This window comes from Glycine max, chromosome 20 (assembly GCF_000004515.6).
Source record: "Glycine max cultivar Williams 82 chromosome 20, Glycine_max_v4.0, whole genome shotgun sequence".
NCBI lineage: Eukaryota > Viridiplantae > Streptophyta > Magnoliopsida > Fabales > Fabaceae > Glycine > Glycine max.
In genome coordinates this window covers 34,103,618-34,130,674 of record NC_038256.2, presented here as the reverse complement: position 1 = coordinate 34,130,674, position 27,057 = coordinate 34,103,618, and the positions used below count along the sequence as shown (strand labels likewise).

The window sequence follows — 27,057 nt, the reverse complement described above, 5'->3', positions numbered from 1 at the left end:
ATTCAAACATGCTCAACAAAAGTACTCATAAGTAATCTCACAGAGCGCACACCAGAATATGGTAAGCACATAACACACTGGCCGAAAGGTTCGACTTGCTTTGATACCACTAAATGTGACACCCTCTACCCCACACATACATGTACTAATAATAAAAGAAATAAAAATGAGAAATTAATTAAGCATTTTAAAACACATTCAAATAAAAACATTTCAAAAGGATAAAAGGCTAACATATACTTTTCTAACATCATAATAGAACTTGTCCAAATAAATAATAAAATCATCTCGGCTCAAAACAAGATCGTCCAAAACATGATGCAATTAATATAGAAACCCATGTCCCAATATCACATCCTATCAGAGCATTGTGTCCTGATGTCTTTCAACACAAGGTTCCTTAAAGCAATCTACCTAATCATCTGCTCCCGCAAATACAAAGTTCAAGATCATCACAGGATCCAAACACAAACAACACATGGGGAGTGAGTTATCACCTTCCTAACTAATAGAGAGACAAGACAACATGTAGATATATATATCATATAAACGAAATACATTTTACATAAACATAGTTCACGTCATTCCACTACTTGTTGTGTAACATCACATCTCAACACAACACGTCTTATTCATTTTCACATCATTGACATACTCAAGGATCAAAATATGATATCACTAAATCAATCAATATCGATCAATATACAAGCATTATGCAACAGGTACACTAAGACTCAATCCTATATGCAATGTAATACAATGTCAATGAAAAATCACACTGGGGCACTTAGGAGTACATAACAAGACACACCACACAATGGGTATGTTAGGTCACTCTCATTAAGTAAAATCATAAGGTGACCAGTCAGGGTCACTCTGTTTTGCAAGAATGCTCCAACCATATAAGATCAACATAGGCTTAAAGGAACACTCAAACCGAGTGTCTTTACCCCCAATGCCTAGACTCCGAAAAATTCATTAGGGTCTCACTTTCCTGATTGAGGTCTAACCCCTAAAACAATTTTTGCACGCAGACATTGCTCATGAATTATACAATGCCCACAACCTCACACTCATGTTTCAAACACATTTAACACATTGTGCTACAATTTAATACTTTAGGCTCGTAACTAGAAATCCTACACTTTTCCTTTAACACTGCGCATAAACACTTTTCTCAAGGTAAACACCAGTCAAGTTATTGTATAATTCACAGCTCACAACACCAGTATTGTCACATCAAGTCTTAATCACACACTTATTCACAATCAAATTTCATGTCCACAATTTTAACATATCACAACGTCACAATCCACCATCACATGTTTACGTGTATCTCTCGAATCAATGCATGTTCAAATTTGCACTTATACTCAATCTCAATAACAATGTTATGATCTCAGAGCAACATGTTATTTTACAATTCATCATATATTCAATTTATCAGTCATACACAATTTTAAGCATAATTTCATGATTTCAATATAACAATTTATTACACTAATATAGATCTTGTCCAAAATACAAACAAATTATACAAAAATGTTTCTCACAACATGGGAAGTAAAAGAGAAAAGAGAAAGCTTAGTGCGGTGGACATTTCTTCCAGCCCAGACATTAGTTAAAGAGTCTAGAATCTTTGTTTTACTAAGACAAATTTGAGTGTATGCAGAAAAAAAATAGAGGGTTTTTGGGAATGGAAAAGGGAAGACAGATATGAGAGGAAGAGAAAGCCTAGAGACGACTTGTCATAAATGTAAAAAATGACATATTACGTCTCTATCTATAGCTAGGGTAATGTGCGCCTATTATTTACTCTATTTTTTTATTTATTATTTTATAAACAAGAACTCTTTTATTTCCTATCAAATGAATAAATAAAATGTTTTTTTTCCTTCAAACCATTATTTTAATTAATAAAGTTATTTCTCCTTATTTATTTAATTATTAAAATCTCATCATTTTTTTAAAACTATTTATTTTAAAATAAAAATTCTTTTAAATTTATTTTACGAAAAAAATAGGATTTTACAGTCCATAATGGACAACCTTTCACAGTGGTCCACCCTAGACTTGAACTCCATGCATGTTTGAATAAAGGTTATGAAAATTGATTTTGAGTGAAAATGATTTAAATGAAATTGATTTTGGAATGTTGTGATTTATGTTTGGACACTTTCATTATGAAAACAAGCTAGGTTAAGAGTAAAGTCGGTATAAATTTTTTTATCTAATGCCAAATTACTTAAATTTGTCTCAAAGTATAATTAATTTTGGACTTTTTTTAACGTGAAATTAAATATGTGGAAGTTTATTTAAAATTGATAATAAATTAAAAAATAAATTTTCAACATGAAACAAAAAAAAGACTTTAGTTTAAGAGAAATTATTAAATGATTCAAGATCATTATGTCATCTATGATTCTGATCAATAATCATGCAATACATGCACATGCTCACTAACAATCTAACATAGATTAACACTATTATCTCTTACTTTAAGAAATCTTAAGAAATTTAAAATGCTCTTTAATCAAATTTAAAATATTAAATTATTCATGTATCACATAATTATTGGTTGAAACCATATATGATGTGGTGGTCATGGACTACCTAAATATTATGAAATTAAAAAATGATTTAGTTTTTGAAATTAATAAACTTTAACTAAAAACTATAATATGTACAAAATGTATAACAAAAATTTGTGTTTTAGTAGAAGGGGTGCACACAAAATCCACCAAAACATGTTTTCATTATTGATTTTGTATGTGAAAACATATTTTCATTTTGTATTTTGTTCCCACCATGTACTATAATGGAAATAAATTTTCACACAGGCAGTTAAACATGTTTCCGTGCAAAGGATATTCTTGGAAAAAAAAATTCATCCACTTAAATACGAGCCATTAACAAATTTTGGATCCAATAGCAACTCCCTTTTGTAACTACCATTCATTTGGTTCAAGCCCATTCCAAGGCAATGGGACTTGGGTTGTGTTCTCACTTCTCACTCCAATAATAAGGGAAATGCTAGGTGCACCCAGCAATTTATTGAAACTACCATTTTGCCCTTTAAGAACAAATTATAAAAAGCGCGAATTACCTCTCGGAAGACACTGTTTGTTCGAACAGCTTCTTCTTCTCTCCCGAAAAACCTACTTCTTCTTCTCTTCTCCGTGAACCTTCTTCTCCGCGAGGCGCGCCCAAGAATTTCTTCCTCTTCTCCGCGAACAGGTTAGTCTCCCTACCCTTTGCTTGTAATATGCAGCATTGTTAGCATAGCAATGGAACCTTAGGATAGTTACCTTAGGATAGTAACCTTAGGGTAGAAGACGAGAGGGGAGAAGACGAGAGTATGCTGGAAAAAATGGCGAAAAAGGTTGACGGCGGAGTCTTCCGGAAGACCCTTTAGGGGTTCTTCCGGAAGTTCCGGAAGAACATATTCCGGAAAGTTTCCGGAAGAAGTGTTCTTCCGGAAAGAACCAAACGTCTTCCGGAAGAACACTTCTTCCGGAAGACTCCCGGAAAACCTCTTCCGGAAGAACCCCTTCTTCCGGAAAGTGTTTTTTTTGTTTTTTTTATAAAAAAATTTAAACATAAATTGTTTTGTTTTTTTTTAAATTTTTTTCAAACAGAAATTGTTTTTGTTTTTTTGTTTTGCTTTTTTGATGTCATGTTTTTTTTATAATTTAAATTGTGTATTTTTATTAAATATTAATTTGTAAATTATTTATTTTTTTGTTTATAAAAGTAGTTGTGTTTGTTTTTGTTTATTGTTTATTGTTTATTGTTTATTTTTTTAAATTAGTGTTTTTTCTTTATAAATGAAGTTGTTTATTTTTATAATTAAAGTTGTGTGTTTTGGAAGTTTTATAAAAATACTAATTTTTTATAATTAATTAGTTTTTTTATTATAAATGAATTATTTTATTTTCTAAAAAAATTGTGGATGTTTACTAAATAATTTTTTTTACATTAGTTGTGTTTTTTTTACAAGTGAAGTTTTTTAAATTGTTATTTAAATTAAGTTGTGGATGTTTACTAATGAATTTGTTTTTACATTAGTTGTGGTTTTTTATAAATGAAGTTTTTTTTTTAAAATTAAGTTGTGGATGTTTAGTAATGAATTATTTTTATATTAGTTGTGTTTTTTTTTTATAAATGAAGTTGTTTATTTTTTTTTTAAAATTAAGTTGTGGATGTTTACTAAATAATGTAGTTGTGTTTTTTTTAGAAATGAAGTTTCTTTTTTTTTTATAAAGAAAATTATTTGATTTAAGTTAGTTATATTTGTTTATAAATAAAGTTGTTTTTTTTATAAAGAAAATTGTGTATATTTTGACCGAAAAAAATAAGTGTTCGACATGATTTGCAGATCATGGCCAGAACACGAGGTTTAGGTCGTGCCATAGGTAGAGTTGTAGGCATAGATAGACCTGCTGACGAGGATGCTGCCGATGTTCCCGAGAGGCGTAGTCGCTGACATGACTGACGATGTCCCTGAGTAGCCTACGGAGGCACCTGAGATGCGTGCGGACGCACAGGGTGCTGATAGTGGTGAGGGGTCAGATGGTGATGATGCTGCTAAGGGATTCCCTGGTGGTCCACGTGACCCGTCAGTGCTCACATCATTTGCCGAGCATGTTGCACATGCCGTGTGGAGTGGACAGGTATTATAATTTGTTAATTATTTGTCATTGTTGATTTATTTGTTTATGATTAATTTTTTTTAATAATTGTATAATTTGTACTTCAAATCAGGAACGTCCTGATTTGAAGTTAGTGTCACATGGGAGCAAGGTGACACTGATTGGGAGGCCAGTGCCTGAGATTGAAAGCCTGGTGGCTGCCACAGGATTAAGTCCACTGATAGATTGTTCAGTTATTACTGGCAATCCTAAACTTATATCCGTATTTGTGGAGAGGTGACACAATGAGACTAGCACCTTCCACCTTCCTGTAGGAGAGCTGACGATCACATTGGATGATGTGTCGTCCATCCTACATTTGCCCATCACTGGCGCCTTGCACAGTTTCCACGCTCTTTCTACGGAGGAGGCCAGATTTTTGCTTACGGAGTTGCTGGAAGTGTCTGCCGAGGAGACCAGAGCCGAGACAGCACTCACACGTGGAGCATATGTACGATTAGGATGGGTTCGTGACATTTATGAGATGAGATGTCAAGCCCGGCGGTGGATTGTCGCAGCTCGCGCTTATCTGCTGCACCTTGTCGGTTGCACTTTTTGCTAATAAGAGTGCAACATACGTGCATGTGGTCCACCTTGACGCTTTCCGGGACCTCGCTCATAGTGGTGGTTACGCTTGGGGGGTTGTCGCGCTGGTTCATATGTATGACCAGTTAGATGAGGCTTGTAGGACCACCACCCGACAACTTGCGGGGTACTTGACGCTACTTCAGGTAAATTTTGTGTTTATTAATATGTTACGTTCGATTATGATTTAAACATGTTTTTATATTATGTTAACCTCAATTATTGTGTAGTGCTAGATCTATGAGCACTTCCTTAGTGTGCACCAGTGCGTGACTGATGATACATACCAGGAGACGTCCCCACGTGCTTCCCGGTGGTTGACGCCGAAGGCGCACATGAAGGGAATCACAGGAGCACCCTACAGGGCACGTTGTGATGGTTTGACCGTCACAGATGTGTCCTGGTTGCCGTACACAGAGCATCGGGGGGTTAGGGCGTTTCAGGAGATTCCATCTTTCCAGGGTCAGCTCAGATGGGATCCTATGGTCGTCACGGTTCGACCGGAGAGGGTGGTACGCCAGTTCGGTTACATCCAGAGCATCCCTCCGTCGCCTGTTAGTGCACGATTGTCACACGATCAGATAGATGACAGGTGGATGTAGTTTGCATATCACTTACTACCTGCGGGTCAGCTTTGTCTAGTACCTGGGCAGGTATCTGCGGATTACATGGAGTGGTTTTTTCGCATATCTCACCCATTCATGACACCGGCCCAGGCAGGTGACCAGCAGAGGGATGCACCAGCTGCAGACCCTGAGGACTACATACAGCCGCCCAGCCCCCAGGTTCCAGTGGCATTTGACCCCCCTCCACATGTGGTAAGATTATTTGCGCGTTTAATGTTTTATGAGTTGTTGTTTATTTTAAATTTCATAATAAATGTTTTTAATGACTTTGACAGGATGATTACGAGGGATATGAGGCGATTGCACAGAGGTTGGAGCGTGTGCTCAACCTTAGGATAGTCATTGCAGGCACAGAGTTATATGACATTATGCAGGACTGCCTGACGATCGCGAGAGGGGGACCCAGTGTTGATGGGACTGTCAGGGCTCGTCAGAGACACCGCACAGACCATTGATCATTGTATTTATTTTTTGTGTTGTAGTTGACATGAATATTTGTAATTATTACAGTTTTTGTTTAATATAGTTGACGTGTTTTGCACAGTTTATTATTTTATAATATAGTTTATTATTCCGATTGTTTGTGGTCCTTAAGCGAAGTTTACGGTTGTTTTAAATTTATTTTTAAAAAAAGTGAACCTAGAATCATAAGTTTTGTTTGTAAGAATTACATAAAAATTAAATGTTTTTAAAATTATTTATAATTCATAATTCATAATTTACACCATTAATATATAAGGTCGTACCAAAAACTAAATATTAAAAAAAATTACATGACAATGAAATCGCCATATAAGATACTACAATGATGACTTTAAAAAAAATTCATGTTCAAGTACCCATGTTTGGGATTTTTTTGCGTGGGTGTGGCAGTGCCCTGAGACAATGGAGGGTGGCCATTTCTCATGTTTGGACGTCAAAGAACCCAAAAAAAATAGTCGCGTTCCCCGGTTCCGTCAACTAACACGTCAAAACAAAGCCTGAAAATCCAAAAAAATAGGAAATGGACCCCTTTTCCATGTTCAAGTACCCATGTTTGGGATTTTTTTGCGTGGATGTGGCAGTGCCCTGAGACAATGGAGGGTGGCCATTTCTCATGTTTGGACGTCAAAAAACCCAAAAAAATAGTCGCGTTCCCCGGTTCCGTCAACTAACACGTCAAAACAAAGCCTGAAAATCCAAAAAAAATAGGAAATGGACCCTTTTTCCATGTTCAAGTACCCATGTTTGGGATTTTTTTGCGTGGGTGTGGCAGTGCCCTGAGACAATGGAGGGCGGCCATTTCTCATGTTTGGACATCAAAGAACCCAAAAAAAAATAGTCGCGTTCCCCGGTTCCGTCAACTAACACGTCAAAATAAAGCCTAAAAATCCAAAAAAATAGGAAATGGACCCTTTTAACAATTAATTTTTTGGACCACTGAAACAACACATTCAACTTTATTATGGGAATTAAACACGCCGTAAACAGATAAAGGATACATCAACGAAAAAACAAAAAATTAAACATCACATTCAGTTTTTTAGCGACGTCCCAGTGACCTCGTCTTCGATTTTCACAACATATTTAGTAAAGACAGCTAAAATTTCTATTGGTCCATATTTTTTCCAGTAGTTAGATTGTACTAACACCTTCAGCAGTTCTTCGTTGGTGATCAGCTCATTTATTTCATATTTTATAACCGTATCTGAATACTCAAACCGAGATGGTTGGCGAAAAAACAATCGTCTTACCGTTTGTGATTCTTGAATTCCAAGAGGGGGAATCCCTTTAGGTGCAACTTGCTTGATTAAATTCTTTAGTTCATCGATGGTACATGTTGAAGGAATTTGAAATTTCTTAGGATTTTTTCTTGTGAATGCGCATCCAACAAATTTGTTTTGCGGTGGCATGTTCCATTTCCCGTTGTAATACAGGATCGCGTCATGAGTACGAGGCATAGTGCGTTCAAGTAAGTTTATTATTCCATCTGGTGTTCTTCCAACGGTGCATAATAACTCAATCAGACCAACACAAGAAAATTGATCATTACACATTAACATTGTGTTGACATCGTCATCATTTATCAATTTCATACACTCAAAGCGAATTTGGTTACCTGTATCGGTGAATGGCTTCTAGTAGTGAATTTCATCCAAAAATTGTTTGTCGGATAGCTAAAGGGTATTGTGTATTCTAGTTTTTAGGCTTGCAAAATCACACCTATTTGGTACTCGAATGGGCACCGGAGTTGAAGTTTGGAAGTAAACCACAGTATCATTGTGAATAATCGATCCATTTGGATAAATGAAAGTCAACCTTGAGTTGACAATCGTCTGACTGCTAGTTTCTCCTAAAAATGCCATAGTTTGTGTATCAGTTGGGAGACTATTTGAAAGCAAGATAATGTGTGATTTAGTAGCCTAGTCTGCCATATATATAGATGGTTGTGATCGAGCCATTGTTTAACTTTGTTTACAAAAAAATAGACACGCGTAAATGTGTAGTCAAGTCAGCCAATGTGTTGTCAGCAATCTGTAGTTAAGTCAGCCAATGTGTTGTCGAGCGACTGCTAGTTTCAGAATGTGTACTGAAGTCAGCCAATGTGTTGTCGCGCTCAAACTGTAATACGCATGCATGTCATTATGTGTTGTCAATTATGACAATAATGTATGCTGCACGTGTAAATGAATTTTGTTGGACCAACAATTTCCTTGCTTAACCAAACGAGTAGTTGATAATATTAATTGTTTAGTAACGGGTTACAACAAATTATATCGCATAATGAATACAATTACATAAATAATGTATGTTTAGTCTTCATTTAGGTCTACATAGTGTGTTTTGAATGACATCAAGCTTGTGTATTGCTGCATTCTACTAATATATGGAATTGCCCACTGCTTTGCCTAAGAATAACAATTGCTTGACCACAACAGCGCTGGAGGCGGCAAGGGACAATGGTCTTTCAAATAAACCTGTTGTACATGAACAAACATTATATCATGCGTTGACCGTGCCAAACGAACCAGCGAAGTCATTGCATAATTGTTATACTAACTATATTCAATGTACCTGAACAAAATGATTTCTAAACACGTGACCGACACATATGATGCGGTGGCCAGAAGAATCAGGTGGTGGTTGACTTCTAAGAGGAAAAAATGTCATGCTTTGTTGTCGGGACAACGATACAAGGATTACGTTATACCGTGAAACAATCACATATCCCATGTCCGTTATATCCATCCACTTGTCCACACTAACCTGAATGAACCAAACATACATATGTAAGTAATTTAAACATTGTTATTAAAAAAAATTAACCTAAAAACATACCTTTGAAAAGCCATCAACAAGCAGGGACAACTTTAATTGTTCAAATCTCTCTGTGCCACCGAAGAGGTTCATGTACTCATGCGACCACCTGCCAAGTTCTTTAATCAATTCATTACGCACCAACGGCCACGAATCTTCCCCCATACCTAATAAAGCGGCAATGGACCGATATTCACAGTTACCGTCCGCTTTCACACCTACAACGTCACGAATGAAACCTTGAAAGAATGACGCAAATTGATCCAACATCGGGATGATCCTTGTTGGCTGAGGCGATTGAGAACATGATGCACTTCGTTTCACTGGAGAGTTGCTGCTTTGAACAGAATGAAAAGGATCAACATACTCCCAGTAAGACGGATCACGCTTTGTGGATCTTTGACTTCTTTTCATCTGTTTTTTCGGTGCACCTTTAGTGTTAACCTTTGACGGAGGAGGGCACATAGAGTTATGATCAGGGTATGCAATTTCTCGAAGTTTACTCTTCAGAGTTACTTTGCCAGCCACATCAAGTTCATCAAACCTTTTAGATATGATCTCTATCTCTTCCTTGATGGTGACTTTCGTCTCACATAACCCTTGGTCTGAAAAGCAAAGTCTCCTCCAGAAAAGATGGACTGACTCCAATGGGATGCTGCCAGCAGTATACCTAGAAAGCTCACATGCACAAGGAAGACCGTGTGTGCTTCTCATCACACAACCACAAGAAGAGAGATTGTTGCCGAGATAACGTAGACGGTCAACCTCAGAAGCAATCTGATTTAAAGCATCCATTGAAACCATCCCAAGAAGCCTCTTGTATAAGGTTTTTTTATATACATGGCCAACCACATGCGTACTGGTTTCAAAGGATGCTTTAATTTCGACGTGTTGCAGCGTAATCATGTTGTTCATGACATCCCAAACACTACATAGGTCTCCAACGCTATTTTGTAGTACTCTTTTGAGAGCCCAATGAGCTGATTCAACCCTACATTTAAAATATACAACAAACATGAAAATATACAACAATTAAATACCATTTAATACTAATCCTTACTAACAAATAAAATCAGTTCTTAATACCTGTTTGTTGTTGTGTTGCCTAGGTGTATGACCTTATTCGTCCATGCTGTAATAAAATTTTCCTTGTGGGGGATAATCCATGTGTCGTTAACATAGTCAATGAACATCGGCCAAGGCGAACAAGCAACTTTAAACTTCTGATGTGACTCATGGAACTCGTGTTCGGACGGACAATCAACCAAAGTACCCCAGTTATCCATTACATAGTCCCACGCATTTTTTTCCCCGATTAAAGATTTGCACTTCGCCTTCACATTCTTATCGATATGAAACCTGCACAACAAATTAGTAGACTCGGGAAACACAGTTGTCACTGTATTCATCAGGGCTAGGTCTCTGTTAGTGACAATAACAAGAGGGAGGCGATCATTTCTTAAAAATAGGCCTCGAAATCGTTCCAAAGCCCATACAATATTATTAACACGCTCAGCCTCCAGATATGCAAACCCAGCAGAGAATGTCATCGCCGTTGGTGTCACTCCAACAAAGTCAAGTAGTGGGAGTCTGTACCTGTTTGTTTTGTAGGTATTGTCTATAAAAAACACCAAATGACATGCATTGCATAACTTTACTGCATCTGGGTGATACCAAAACAGATCACGCACCACAACTTCATCTTTCAATCTATGCCAATGAATGTATTGATCACGTTCGAGAAGCTTCATCAGATGCTGCATTTCGGTATCAGCTCCTCTTATTGAAGAACGATATGCACTTCTTGCATTGTAAATTTGCTTTATCGTGGTGCAACTGTCGGCATTGTGTTCCTTCAACGTTAGCAAGATGTTTTTCGGTTTCACCATCGACTTTGTCATATCAGCAATAATTTTCTTTTCTTCCTTAGTCAATCGCCCGGCGTATGGATGTCCAACTAAGGACTTCGCCAATTCATGATTGTGAATCCCACAGATCAACTTCACCATCCAACCTTCCCCTCCATGCACTGGTTTCCCACGAAGTCTGAAGGGACAACCACATTTCCTACTCCCGGTGTCTTTTCTAACGAATTCTTTATTTCTACACTTGTACGTACCACTCCTTTCACACCCAATTAAGATAAATGAACTTCTTCCTCTGCTACCGGTCTCTGTGTCAGACCTCATAATCACTGCAACAAATCCATTTTCATGGGCAACTGTTCGAGTCCATTGCAAAACATCATCTCGAGTAGCGAATACCTACAACGCAACCCTAACATTTTAATTTTCATACAAAACATCAATTCAACCAAATGACTCAAATTATCTATGATTACCTGAGACGTATTAAAAGCATTTGAACAATCCACATGTGGTTCATTCACCCCACATTCTTCTTGATTATCATAATCATAATCCATATGAACTTCTTGTGACATCGCAAAGTCATACCTCCATTGATTTTCGTCCATCTTAAGGACATATGCATGATACACGAGTACATTCAAATTATCATATAACCACATCCAAAAATTTACTACACCTTAAATAACAAAAATATTAATAGCACATATGCATCATACACAATGTATATTCAAATTATCATATAACCACATCCATAAATTGACTACTTATTAACTAACAAACATACTAACAACTAATACAAATATATTCTAAATTTATAACTATATTATTTACTTAAACTAACCTTATCACTATAATAAACAACTAATAAAACATTTTTCTACTACAACAAAATACAATTAAGTTACCTAAATCATTTAATATTATACCATTATACCTAATTAAACCAATAATCCACAACATATATATAAAAATTCTAATAATTCAACATTCCGGAAGAAGGTCTTCCGAAAGTTACTAACATTCTCATTCCGGAACTTCCTCCTGCTGTGCCTAAAATTTCTTCCGGATACAGCTTTTTACTATTTTTCTTCTCTAAAAAACTAGCTAGAAAACGAAAAAAATTACTCATGAATGCTTACCTCCGACAAAATAGGAAGAACAGTCACTAACAAAACTTCAAATACGGAACACCTGCTTCACCGGGACCACCAAATCTTCAAATATTTCACGGGACCACCAATGGAAAGCGCAAGAGACCACCACCAAAAGCAACCGAAAGCTACAACAACAACTACCGAAAGAAAGTAGAGAAGGAAGAAGCGGTAAAGAAAGTGAGTAAGCGTGAAATCCAACCCCACAAACGCGTAAATTTAAAGAAAATTACACAGGGGCAAAATCGTCATTACATATGCGTTAAATATTATTTTATTTTTACTTATTATTATAAAATGAAAATTATTTTTTCTTCACTTTGTTATAAAATAATAATCATTTTTTTATTATATATTAACTTTTGTAATAGAAATTATATGTTATCATAATAAAAAAATTATATTTTTAATAAAATTTACGAATTAATTAATTTTTATGGTTTAAATTATACTAAATTGTCATATAAATTAATATATTAATATTTTACATGCGTGTAAAAAAAATTATAAATATTAATCATAATAATTATAAATATTAGTCATAATTACGTTCACTAATTATTTAATTATTTATGTATAATAATATTAATTATTTTATAATTTAGTTTATTCATTAAAAGTAAATGATTACAAAATAAAATATTTAAAAAAAAAAAACTAAACTTCCGAAAGAACTGTCTTGAACAAGGTTCTTCTGGAAAATTTCCGGAAGAGTAATGTCAAGATGGATACTTATTCTTCAGGTGGATATTAGAATATGCTTTTGGGTCAAGTTGGTTTGATTAGACTTTCTGAAACTCAATCTTTGAAAAATAATGATTTTGACTGAAGAGTTAGTCATAAAAACATCCTTAGCTCTTTCAAAAATAACCTCACAATTAATAAATAAATAACTTCAATAATCAGTTAAACTGATTCACTCGTCCCGGTTTTAGTAGCTGTAATTACTTTTTAGCAGCTGAAATTGGTTAAAAAATAAGTTAACAACAAGAGAATTAATGTATTTATGATTAGTGTAATTACTGATTATACACGGAAAACGGTCCTTTCCATTAATTAGTGATCATAAATGCAGTCTAAGACAACGATGGCATACTCCTCATGGATGCTAGCTACTAGCTGAAGCACTAAAACCCATCCACCACAAGTGTACTGTAGGGGGGCCGGGGGCTCGTAAAAGAAACTCACATTTTCAAGTGAGTAATTGACATAATACAAGTTATCTATATATTAAGCCAGCTCTATTAAATTAGATTCTTTTAGCCAACCATGAGCCATATATTACTTGACAAGTAAAATTTCTACTAGCTTAGCAAACGATTTACAATTTTTGAAATAAAATTTCAAATTTGAAATATCAATCAATCATTTTTCTTATAAAAATTTGCAATTAATTAGATTTTCAGGAAGCGTCATAATGGGAAACTCAATTGATCGAAACATAAAAAGATCAACCCAAGAGAGACATCTTTGCCTGTTCTAATCAGTGAAATAGTCAAATGTGATCGAAGCAAAAGCTCCAGCTTTTACTAGCAGTTTTCCACGGTCTGCTTATCTAGGGAAAACAAAAAACACTACGACTGAAATATAACTATCCGGAATATAACTTCCGCTCACTCTTTATCCGTTTTGCAAACTTCCTAGAGTTCATCCTGCAAATAAAACGGGAAGAATTATTAAATACATTGTTGCCAAGCTTGATTAAAATGAGATACTGAGGAGGGGATGGAAAAACTTACATGTACACCCTCTTCCTTGGTGTCTTCCCCAGCTTCCGTCTTTGATTCAGCATCGGAGTCATTGCCAGCTTCATCAGCATCTTCCTCTTCCTCATCAGCCTATAGAAAACATTAACTTCGTCAGAATCAGTGTAACTGATGATGGACAAAAGATTTCAGGAATCAGTAGTTTTACTTACATCAGAGTCAACTGGGTCATCCTTTGATTCCTGGGAAATAGTTCAACATATGGAGGTGTAAGAAAATTTGGTTAACAAGAAAATTTTCAAAGATGCGTTTTCAGGATAAAAATTTACCTCCTCTTCCCTCTTCTTCTCAGCCTCTTCAAATGCTGTCTTCTCAACCTGCAAGAACACAATTTCATTAAGGAGATCATACCTTTCAATAGCATACCTTAGACCAAAAAAGATCAATGAATAGAAAAAACTTACATCCTTGTGCTTGCCCCATGTTTCTTCAGCCAGTTGCTTGGCATATTCAGGATCATCAGTAATTAAGACATTGTCAAACAAAGTACCAGATTTCACCTGTAAGATAAAATAGCCTGCTTGTCAGAGTTCAGATCCAAAAGTATCAAACCAAATATTGCGATGTTAAAATGAAAAGTTTACCTGCCACAATTCAATGCCCACGTACTTCAAGTTGGGGAAAACATATAGGTCGGGGTCATCCTTGAAATCTGATAAATGTTTTTCAAATGCTGAATATATTTATCTTATAGTGCAAAAGAATTTACATAAATATTACTACTGTGTAGAAGGGCGTATAATGAACCTGGGTTATCAATCAATGGTGCCTTCCATTTTCCTTTATAGTTGGGGTTCTTGATTTTCTGCAAATATGTAGCATGCAAAGTTATAAAGCAAATTCATTCCAAACATAATGGAATATGTCATATTTCATATATTACAAATTTACAAAACAAATTTCCACAAACCTTTGCCTTCCATGGGCCCTTGTAATCAGGGTTGGCAATGGTAGGGGGTGTCCACTCACCATCTTCCTCATCATCCCAATCTTCAGGCTACAGCATCAACAATTAATCTAATACGTAACTACAGCATAAAGTGATGATACATATGCAGCACAAGGAAACAAAAAATTGAGAAATACCTTCTTGGCTTCAGGATCTGGGAGCTCTTTTGGGATGTCATCATACCCCTACAAATACAGGACAAGCAAGTCAGTATATACCACATAGTACCCTTGCAAAGTTCATATAACATGAGAGGCCTTTTAGAAAAGGTATTACCTCTGGTTTCTTATCCTCGGGATCAGGAATAAATTCTTTGTCATCCCAATCTTCTGGCTGTGAATATATTAAGAATAGAAATTATCAATACTGAAACCAAAGCTAATCTGAAAATTAAACTACGACTCTGGGAAGAGAAGTACTTTTTTAGCCTCGGGATCTTTGATTGTCTTTGGAGGGAGAAGATCCCAATCAGAGTAGAGACTACCAGTTTGCTTCTCCACATTATCAATCAGGATGCTGTAGGTTGCATCCGGACGGAGGATAAATGTGTAAACATGAGTAAGTTGGTCAGTCTCACAAGGAACATCCTTCTTTATCAAGTGGTTTGTGTCATTGTAGGTAAGAATAGCGTGTACTTTCTTTGTACTGTAACCACAGATATCTGGGCCAAACATAATACTGCAACAGAACAACAAATGTTAAAAGGTCAGGTGTTTTGCGATATGAGAGGCACCCATCAGGAAAGAGCAACAAATCAAAAGGGGATATATAAATCACCTGTAAGGAGTATCCCCACCAAATTTCTTCTGATCAACATCACCACTGAGCAACTTCATGTAGCCACCACCGCAGTCAAGCTTCTGTTCATGCTTGACAGAAAATTGGAAGACTAGTGTCTTATCCTTGTTGCTGAATTCAGGGTACTGAGCTGAAATAGCGTAGAATCTGTAATCCTCACTGGTTTGAATACCTGCATAGATATCAACATTCAGCCAAAAACAAACATATCTTAATATCAATTTTAGCCAAAAATAAACATGAGCAAGAAATAATACAAGACTGTTCAATATAGCAATTTAGTTTACCTTTGTCGTTAGCGTCTCCATTCCATTGGCCAGAGGTGTGGTTCCACTCCCCAGCCAGGTTCTCATCTTTTTTCCAATCTGATTTAACCCAACGATTTCCCCATCCGTCTGCATTCACACAAAGCACATGCACACGAGTTAGAAAAATGGAAAATACTGATTTAAGATTAAAAAAAAAGATACAGATGAACCACGAAAAGGGACTACCCATCAAAGTGCAAGGACTAAAATTTTAAAAAGAAAAAAGTTATTAATCTTATAGACAATGTACCATCAAATAGATAAAAGCAAATGCTTAAAATTTATAAAAAGTTCGCCATTACCATCGGCGTGTTTAAGAAGTATGTTCACTTTAAGACATGAAACAGACTCCTTACATTTAAGTTTGAAGTAAAAAACTATCACGTATTCAAACATTTCTGAGTGACTGTAATTGCCGCCTACTCAATGAACCATGATCAAAAGCCGAATTTAACCTAAAATTTGTGGCAAAAAAAACCTAGAGCCTCCCATGCTCACCTCATTTATCCAATCTATTTTTCAGAACGGTTATTGAGGCAAATGCATAAACCATCATAACCTCTTTTCAAAACCACATCAGCATAATCAACGCATAAAAAACTACAAACAAAACGGTATACACATTAACAGATCTACTCCAAACAATGACATTTGAAGCCAGACCTGGATGTCCAACTCAAAACACAAATCGAGCCATCGAAGCTTTTCAGATCGAGGCTCAAACGCAAAAAAAAAAAAAAAAACCTTGATCCTGGAAAATTAATGCCTAATTCGAACAGAACAATGCAGAATTGAAAAACACGAAAAATCAGGGTCGCGATCTAGTGAGAGAAGAGAAGAAGGAAGGGTTTGATACCATCGAAACGCTCCTCGAAGAAGACCTTGGCGGAAGTGATGGACAAGAGAGAGAGAAGAATGAGAAAGCGGAGGTCAGGGTTTCGCACCCTAAACGCCATCGTCATCGACGGAACAGAGCCAGGGATGTAGAAATGAAAGTGAGAGGAGAGCTGTGGCTACTTGGAATTTTAGTGAGTGAGATCCCTGTTCTCTATATAGCGGATCAATTTGCTTTGGGTTTTCAGTACAGTGGGCAAATTTGGAAAATGATGTGGCTCAGTCCTACGTGGACACCAGGTGGCAGTTTCCGACCAATTGTCTTATGCCACGTAAGTTTTGATTGTCATTGATGTGGCGTGGCTCTTTGTCATTGGTAAATACTACCGGCTCTACTGGATCGTACACGTTAAGTAGAATCCCTGACGTATTTACGCTACTGTCCTCAAGATTTTATATTTTTGTTTTAGGGTGAGTTCAGTGTCAAACTAATCACACGTGTGATTCGGTAGGATTACATTTTATATTTTTATTTGAATTTAGAAGGTACAAATAATATAATTAGTGATAATTTGATTTTGAAAAAGATTATTAAAATCAGGGGTTAGGTGCTAAATTAAGTCTCTAAATATGTTTTGAATATGATTTATTTTATTTATAAGAATTAAGCTCAGACATTTTATAATAACTTGCATGCATTATTCAATTAAATTAAGGTAGATCTTTCTAGTATATGTAATTTCATTTAAAAGAAGATAATTGTAGGGGGAAAATTAAAATTTAATTTAAAATAAAAATTAAAATATGATGGATTAAAAGAGATTAATGATTAAGAAAATTATTTATATACATCAAATATTAATTATATATATATATGAGTTTTGCTAACATACACATCTTTGTTATTTAGTACAAGTGTATTAGAAAATTAAGACTAAAAAATATCTTAAGATATATAATGTTGTAGTTTGCTAATGTATTCGTATTAAAAAAATATGGGTGATGGCGGTTGATGACAATTCTGAAGAAAAATTTTATGATAATTAAGCTATTTTAGGAAATCTTTTAAAGGAGAAAACTAAAAATAAGAATAATTAATTTTTATTATTAGATTATAGTTAAAAAAAAATAACCACTGAGGTTAAAAGGTTCATTAATTTGGTCACGTGCTATCTGTCCTTCTCCCATCATTGAAAAAATCACATACCCAACATTTCAATTGAATGTTACCTTAAAAGAAAAAATGCAATGACCGCGTATTGGGGATTTTATATCTAACCCTTTCTGAGTTCATGTGATATGGAGTGAGCATTCTATGATATGAATAATGTGGTTAATTGTTTTTCATCCATGATTTAATTTGGCCTGGATTCGATTTTGATACAAGTATCGATATTGCTAAAAGCAAATTGCTTCAGTTTTTCAACTACTGCGCATATAAAACACTTTATTATGATTGGCTTTGACTTTTATAAAATCATAATTCCCCAAACCCAATATTGCAAAAGACACAAGCAGAAGGGATATAAAAACCAATACGCAGAATATTTGCTCGCCAGGACACTTGTTCCAAGCATTTTATCCACATTATCTGTACGTTGAGGCACGTCACTTTTAATAATTAGATTTTAATCTCATCTTTTAATTTTTTTTAGCCGAAATCCATCGGTTAAAATTAATGATTCTTATTTCTCATTATAAGCTATATTCTCATTTGAAACGTATCAAATCAAAATAATCATTTTGAGAAAGATTAATTTTAATTGTTATATTAAAATGAAAAATTAAGATTAAAATATTTTAAATTCAAATTAAAAATTCAATTAATCATGAGATCTCTATAATATTTATCAAACAAAAAATAAAATATTTTAAGAATTTAATTTATATCAAAATCACCACACAATCATCATTAGTCTATTACCATCGTCGTCATTATGATCATTATGATAATCACCGTTATCACCATCAATATGATTGTTGCCGGCCATCGGTGGTCATGATAGGAATCATGGTAATAGTGGTAATGACAACAACAATTATATTAGTAATGACAGCAATTAATGATCATGGTGGTAGGTGCATTGGCGGTCATGACAATTATGGTGGAAATGGTCATCAGGATGGTTGTGATCATGATGATGATGATTTTGAGTTATTTTAAGATGTCATGAATTAAATATTTAAATATTTGATTTATCATTGTTCAATGAATCTTATAGAGATTTTATAGTTAAATGAAAATTTTAATTTGAATGTAAAATGTTTTAATCTTAATCTTTCATTTCAATTTAACGATTGAAATTAATCATTTTAATTCTCACATAAGATGATCATTCTCATATGATACACATTATATATAAGTAAACTCAAGAGTCGATTCTCATCTCTCGTATTCACTCTCTTTTCACTCATGAATATTGGCCACATCAATATATTATAATTAAATTCATAAGAATATATTTAAAAATATTAATCAACATTTGAGTCAATAATAATTTAATAAAAAGTTGACAATCAACGAAGTCCAACACATTTGAAGGATAATTGAGTTTCTTAAACATGCTGACAAAGGTTGGATTCTCTAGTCGTGAGGGTTAATCTTGTAGTTTTCAGATATGAGAATACCTTAGTTCTCGAAAAAAATAAGCTAAAATAATTATCAATTACATACTATATAATTGATAGAGTATAACTCCCACGAGATTGAAATATTTTAGGATATGATTTCTTTGGTGAATATGTTAGAAATTTAATGGTTATATTATATTTTAATTTGAATTTTTAAATATTTTAATCTCAATAGTCTAATATTTTGTTTATCTTAATTTGATAGTTCTTATTAATTGTTTGTGTTCCGACAAAAATTGTATTCTACATCTATATATATATAGAGATCAAATTACATTTATGTAACTTTGACAATTATTAAACCATTCTATAAATTTTAGTTGGATAATATTTTCTTAAATCACCGCTAAATTGAAAGTTTCTTTCATGGATCATATATTCAAATTTTCATATTAATTCAAAATCATTTGCTACCTTGTTTATATAAATTAAAATTAATGCAATATAAACATTTCAAAATATATTAAAATATAGATCATTTGATTATCTTTTCGTTGTTGTTCAATTTTAACAAAAGTTGAGACATAAGATTTTGGTAACAAGTAGATATAAAAATCACATTTATAAAATAATGTAATAGTTGTCAAAGTTATATCGGTATAATTTGATCTCTCATCGTAAATATATATATATATATATATATATATATATATATATATATATATATATATATATATATATATATAATGAAATTATTTAATGTCATTATTTAAAATTCAAATCAATATTATTCTATTATATATGTAAATAGATTCTAATTTATTATTCATTCTATTAGAGATATATTCAATTATTATTCTATTAAATGCAAACAATTATATTTTTAGAAGTTTTATTCTTAATCAATTATTTCATTCCTCCTTTAACATCTTTAATAACTATTCTAATATTATTGTTTATGTTGAAGTGTGAAGTGAAAGAAGGTTGAACACCATATAAATGAAAACAAAATCCATAAATCCGAGCCTTAATATTTTGGGTCAAAAAGTGATGTCAAGTTCAATTATGTGGTTGTTTATGACCCGTTGGTATAAATCTCCTCAGTTTACTCCCCTTGGTTGCACAACTATTAGTATTAGGGTCGATGTTTTGACTTGGTGATTTACTCAGACGAGTAAGATAACGATAATGGTCCTGTGGGTGGAGCGGCTGTATAAGTATCTAGTGCATGTGGGCTCCAATGACCACCATGAAAATACTCATGGATGAAAATGACTTCTACTTGAGGGAAAACTATCATGTGAATGAGACTCACACTTAAGGGAGAAATTGTTGGAATGCAAATGTAAGGTGAAGTCTCACACCGTGTAGGAATGAGAAGGTTGAATACTGAATAAGTAAAGACAAGATCCATGAACCTGATCTTTAAGGTTTTAAATTAAAGTGTGATTTTTTCCTTTCACACTGAAGGGAGTTTTTATTAAAAATTTCTTGGTGTTTTTTTTTTCTTCTCTTACTCTCTTAATTATTTTTTCTTATTTTCCATCTTAATTATATAAAGAGAGAAATTTATTCTTGGTATTTCCCAACAAAAGGATTGTATTTAATATTTCATTTCTGTTACTTCTTTTTTACTTACCTCTTTGTAGATGAGGGGCTAGAATGGGAAGACGATACGTAGAGTTGATGCCGGGGGTGACTTAATAACAATAGTGAATTAATGACAACCCAAACTCCCAGTTCACTAAGGAAAAATAAAATAAAACCAAACAGGCCTAATATAAAATAGGGCACCTATTCATGGTTGGATTAGAGTGACGCCGGCATTCATTATTATTATTATTTTTCATGTTAAGCATTCATTTCTTTATTGTTGTCTGGGAAATTAGGATGCTTAGATTAGAAGTTCTGCTATCTATGTTTATGGGCCACAAACAATTATTTATGATTCTAGAGAGTTCCATTTTGGAGTGCACAAGGGAGTTTGGTTAACCTTGGCTTGGTTTGATCACACTCCCACTCATCACGCGGCACGTGTAGTCCATGAATACTTATTACTATTCTATTAATAATCAACAATGAGATACTACTCCCAACTTGCATAATCTACATTAAGTAATCTTATTCCACTGGAATAAAATTGGTGAAATCAAAGAAAATTACTATTCCCATAATTAACGATGGGATCCTACTCTCAACTTGCATAATCTACATCATGTAATTTTATTCCAGATAATAACTGGCATAACATTGGTGAAATCAAAGCAAACCATGTATTTTTTGCTAGACTACTAATCACATAAGCAAGCACAATCAATCTCACAGCTCCATTAGATGCTGTTGAAGGTAATGCATAATCGGATTTAGATGATTGCATGAAAAGCTCCAGATCAGAGTAATTTAAAGATTAAGCCTCCATGAGCTGCAAAGAATGGAGCAAATACCAATGATTCAACTGCCATGAGCTTGATCAAAATGTTAAGTGAGGGACCCGAAGTATCTTTAAGAGGGTCTCCAACAGTGTCACCTATGACAGCTGCTTTGTGAGCATCAGAGCCTTTTGGACCAAGTGATACAGCATGTGGGGTAGTACCAGCCTATAAGCACCAAAACAATGTACGAGTCATTTCTAAACGCCAGAAAGACAAAATGCAGTGAGTTCTTTATAGAATTTTTCATTGTCAAAGTTCTAGAGTTTTGTAAAACATTATCAAACCAAAAGTTGAATCGTAACATAAAGTTTCTTAGCTCTACCTCTATGTATTTCTTGGCGTTATCCCATGCACCACCAGTGTTTGAAGCTGAAATTGCCACCTGTGAAGAAGTGAAAATATCTCAACACAGTTGAATACTACTAATACCCAAGGCTCATGTTAGAAATGAACAAATATGATGCCATTTACCTGCACACCGGAAATGAGTGAACCAGCAAGAACCCCAGCAAGAGTCTCTACCCCAAAGAATGTTCCGGCAATAAGTGGCGTAAGCAAAACCAATGCACCAGGAGGGATCATCTCCTTAAGTGAGGCGTCAGTGGAAATTTTTACACAATTTGCATAATCGGGTTTTGCTCTTCCTTCTAAAAGACCGGGAATGGTATTGAATTGCCTACGAACTTCTTCAACCATTTTGAGAGCTGCACTCCCGACACTCTTCATTGTCATGGCTGAAAACCAGTAGGGAAGCATTGCTCCCACAATCAAACCTATAAAAACTTTTGGGGTCATCACATTCACTGTTTTGATGCCTGCTCTGCTCACATAAGCACCAAACAATGCAAGAGACACAAGTGCAGCTGATCCAATAGCAAAACCCTGTTAGAAAGGCACAACAGATTCAGCTTTCCACACAAGATAGGCAGTAATATGACTTGAGGTATTTTACTAGTTTCATACTCCAGTATTTGTGTTGGTAATTGATAATAGGAATCAAAATCCAACACTTTGTTTTCTACTCTTTCTATCGAAATTCTTTGTTTTATATAACAAGTTACCTTCCCTATAGCGGCTGTGGTGTTTCCAGCAGCATCGAGAGCATCAGTTCTTTCGCGTATCTCATGTCTCATTCCAGCCATTTCAGCAATACCCCCAGCATTATCACTGATTGGACCATAAGCATCGATGGCAAGACTAGTGGCCATGGTACTGAGCATTCCAAGTGCAGCAACAGCAATTCCATACATAGCGGCCAGGCTGAAGCTTACATAAATAGCAATAGCAATAGCAAATACGGGAATAATGACTGATTTATATCCCAGTGCCAATCCAAAAATCACATTTGTTGAAGCTCCAGTTCTGCAGGAATCTGCCACATCTTGAACTGGGCTGCAATTTGCAAATTAAATATGAATAACTATTTAGCAACTTAACATCTGAATATCTAATTCACTATGTGCCTATGTGGGTTATAGTTATTAGAGTCTTATGATTCACGATTTGATGCAACTCAGCTAACGAGCGATACATATTATAAGAAGAATCTCAAATGACTTTGAATATTATGATAAATGAATGAATCAATGTGATTTAGTATCATTGACATGAATCACACAATTCATGATTTTTTTTTCTTTTTCTACCTTTCTTTAACGAATCACACAATTCATTAAATTGTTAATGAAAAGGAATTGAAGGAGCACTATTGAATTTATCCTATTTGATTATTCTACTACTCAATTTGTCACTTATTCACCTAATGCATGCACTCTATTTGGCTGTTTTACTGCTTCATTTCATTCTTCCAAAATAGAGGCTTCATAGATATAACTTATAATTTTGTTTTATGAGACTTGTGGTTTAGCTGTTTTATCTATTTCTAGTTAAATTTTTTGAATACTATACAAAATTTATATGATATATTTTAAGTTATTTTTGTTATCTTTGAATCTTAATATTCAGCATACAAATTACGATTCATGGTTCAAAAATTAGCTTGACAATTCACAATCTAAATCTTAATTTGATAACCTTCATGTGGGTGTCTAAAAGCTAATGATTATGAGAAAATTTAAGCCATTTACAAGATCCAACTTTCTGAAAATTTAGGATAAATTTTAGATTTTAGGGAATTGATAGACTCCTCAGAAACTAGAAGGAAAGGGAGACAGTGGAACAGACCAGAAACAGAAGAAGGTTGCTCACCTGTAAGCATTGCTAGTGTAGTACTCTGTAATGTACCCAATTGCAAGTCCAGCCCATAAGCCAATAGCAACACAGAAGAAAAGGTGCCTGAAATTATGTAGTGACCAATGAACATGATTACAATTAAATCATATAATGACCAAACAATCTATACATATTGGCAAAGAGAGGAGGTCAGTCGAAATTTAGTCATACCAGTTTTTGACAACCTTTTTGGCTCCAAAGTTATAGAGGGTAAATTCTGATGGTAAGGCAGTGAAGCTGACTATGGCAATACCAGCAGTCATTAATATAGTTGAGATAAGAAGCTGTCTTTTCAAGGATGGTTCTATTTGGCTCACGTTTTTAATTTCAAACAGATCAGTTGCAAAAAGAGTCGTAATCAAGCAAACCACAATTCCCATGGAGCTTATGATGAGAGGATATGACATGGCTGTGTGATCATGATTTGTTCCAAACGATGATATGGATGCTACAAATAAAGCTGCACATGATGATTCTGCATAAGACCCAAATAAGTCTGAACCCATCCCAGCGATATCTCCAACATTGTCTCCTACGTTGTCTGCAATAACCTGGAAAGATCCATAGAACTTAATGACCACAAAATAACATTTATTTGTCATAGTTTGAAGTGACAAAATGATTACTTTAGTTTTTCAGATATTAAACTACAAAAGGAATATTTAATAGAATATAAAGAAAATTGCATGCTTAAAAAGACAACTTATGTACATTAAAGGCTCCCATAACTCCTATAACGAATAGAACTTTCTGATGATTAAGGAGAAAAGGATAAAAGAAATTACAGCTGGGTTGCGCGGATCATCTTCAGGGATATTGTGTTCAACTTTCCCCACCAGGTCAGCACCAACATCAGCTGCTTTGGTGTATATGCCACCTCCAACTCTTCCAAAGAGTGCCATTGATGAACCTCCAAGGCCATAGCCGGTGATAGACTCGTAAAGTCCCTCCCAGTCATCTCCATAATACAGTTTAAATAAATTGATGGTGATGTATAGCACCAACAGGCCATTTGCAGAAAGAAGAAAGCCCATCACTGCACCAGACCGGAAAGCAATAACAAAAGCCTTTCCTATTCCTTTCCTTGCTTCAAGAGTAGTTCTAGCATTGGCATAGGTCGCAATCTTCATTCCAAGAAAGCCAGAAAGGACAGAGGTTAGAGCACCAAGCAAGAATGCAACGGTGCTAAAGATGGCATTAGCAAGTGCTGGTTTACAAATATTGCCTTCATTGTAAGTGCAAGGTTCACTTTGTGTACTAAAGCCCTTCACAGATCCCAGAAAGACGAAAATTATTGCACCAAACACTCCCATGAAGATAGTCAGGTACTTATACTCGGTAAACAAAAATGAAGTAGCTCCTGGGAACATTTCAAAAAGAAATTCAGTTTTAGTTTGCATCTATCATAGCTAAATCCAATCATAAACTCATAAGAGAGAACGAGACAGCGCTCACCAACAGAAATGGCATGCTGGATTTCAGTACACTTATTGGTAACTTCAACACTCTGAACACCATTCTCCAACTCTGAATCTCCCATTAAGCTTTTTCTATATCCGTTGTCTGCTTCCGTGTGATCAGCAGAAGAGACTCTGACCCTTGACACCAAAAGCCATTGAAGCAAAGCAAACCCAATTCCAATAAACGCAGTCACAGGTATTAGAATTTGTGTAAGACCCTCGCTCAGCACAACCATTTCCAAATGCAGCAGTTGAAAATTATGTAGTAAACTTCTTGAGGTAATATAGCATAATTAAACACCAAGCTTTATAGCCTTAGAAAAAGTCTAGAAATTTTGTTATCCTAATGCTAGCTAGAGAAAAACAAGGGGAGCTTTCACGGCCCTCGGAATCTAAAATACTGGTTTTTTGAATGGTGGGTTTAGACTTAAAACAGGTTTCTACCGATGTTGATTCAGTGAACTGGCTGTTTATTAATAGTTAGGATATTTGCCATTTCAGTTCTTATCTATTTTCAATGGGCTGTGTATAAACTAATTCAACTTCTCTAATTATTCAAAATCTGCACGGATACAGATATCACCTATCCTTTTAATAAGAAGAAAAATTCAAACTGTTGCCCCAAAATATAAAAGTAAAACCGTGAACTCATTCTAAATATTTTTAATACCAGTTGATCGGTGCTTAAAAAGTTCTATACAAACTATAATAAAAGACGCATTAACACTTAAATAATTAAAGATTGCTTGCACAGTTGCTTGAATTGAACCAGAAAAATAATAGTGATCTTCGTAAGATGAAGTCATGGGATACAAATACAGACATCACCTTCACTGTTTAAGTGTTAACCCATGGTAAATATTTTATAAATGTTCTATACAAGTTTAGACAAAGAAACATGAGCTATTCAATAATTAGTGATTTCAAGTATAGTTGCTTGAATTGAACCAGGATAAGAATAATAATGCTTTTATACAAAAGATGAAATCATTGAATTGAAAAGCATGCCATTCGAAACCTGTCTAGAACCTTATGTGCTAAGAAACAGCGGCTCAGTTTCAAGGGACAAATCATAATCGAGTCACTTTCGCAAACTCTTTTATTCTAAGCCGCTTGTGAAAAAGTGAAAACAATGTGAGCTAAGTCAACGGACTCCTTCTTTAATCTAGAGGCCTATATCTTTGTTTAGCAAGTTGCCAAGGTAGGTCTTTCAAGTTCATACATCATCAGCCAGTGAAATTATTGAAGAAATCTGCAAGTTACCACTATAAATGCAAAGTGTTTTTTTTACACCATCTTATGACTTTTAAAGTAACTATTATAGGACAGTAATTAGACGACTATTTAAGTAGTGATATGAAATGAAAAGGAATAATATTATTAACCCATCATTTAAATATTGATGAAATGAAAAAACAAAATTTTTCATCTAATATAAGAGGAAAAGGAATCGGGGGATATAAGATGGAATGGTATAAAATGCATT

General features: G+C 34.6%; 3 protein-coding genes across 4 annotated transcripts; 1 reads left to right on the top strand and 2 right to left on the bottom strand.

The window, feature by feature from the left end:
* Positions 1-5,944: 5,944 nt before the first annotated feature.
* LOC106797688 (uncharacterized) lies at positions 5,945-6,357 on the top strand. The gene is made up of 2 exons (XM_014772526.1): positions 5,945-6,094; positions 6,178-6,357. Exons 1-2 carry the CDS (start codon positions 5,945-5,947, stop codon positions 6,355-6,357), a joined length of 330 nt encoding a protein of 109 aa, XP_014628012.1.
* Positions 6,358-13,629: 7,272 nt separating this feature from the next.
* Positions 13,630-17,109, bottom strand: LOC100811997 (calreticulin). 2 transcript variants are annotated; one of them, XM_003555759.4, is made up of 14 exons: positions 16,899-17,109; positions 16,022-16,129; positions 15,714-15,906; positions 15,356-15,614; positions 15,213-15,269; positions 15,074-15,121; positions 14,898-14,984; positions 14,735-14,792; positions 14,572-14,639; positions 14,392-14,487; positions 14,257-14,304; positions 14,140-14,169; positions 13,961-14,059; positions 13,630-13,873 (listed from the first exon to the last, which is right to left on the bottom strand). In XM_003555759.4, the coding sequence occupies exons 1-14, from the start codon at positions 17,002-17,004 to the stop codon at positions 13,862-13,864; spliced, it is 1,269 nt and encodes a 422-aa protein (XP_003555807.1). In that variant the 5' UTR covers positions 17,005-17,109; the 3' UTR covers positions 13,630-13,861. The 2 variants fall into 2 exon arrangements, with proteins under 2 accessions (XP_003555807.1, XP_040869133.1); XM_041013199.1 differs by having other exon boundaries at positions 14,257-14,487; positions 16,899-17,089.
* Positions 17,110-21,512: 4,403 nt separating this feature from the next.
* On the bottom strand, positions 21,513-27,031 carry LOC100812548 (pyrophosphate-energized vacuolar membrane proton pump 1). Its single transcript, XM_003555760.5, has 8 exons — positions 25,567-27,031; positions 24,897-25,471; positions 24,283-24,662; positions 24,088-24,174; positions 22,941-23,271; positions 22,351-22,761; positions 22,202-22,261; positions 21,513-22,044 (listed from the first exon to the last, which is right to left on the bottom strand). The coding sequence occupies exons 1-8, from the start codon at positions 25,805-25,807 to the stop codon at positions 21,838-21,840; spliced, it is 2,292 nt and encodes a 763-aa protein (XP_003555808.1). The 5' UTR covers positions 25,808-27,031; the 3' UTR covers positions 21,513-21,837.
* Between the last annotated feature and the right edge of the window lie 26 nt (positions 27,032-27,057).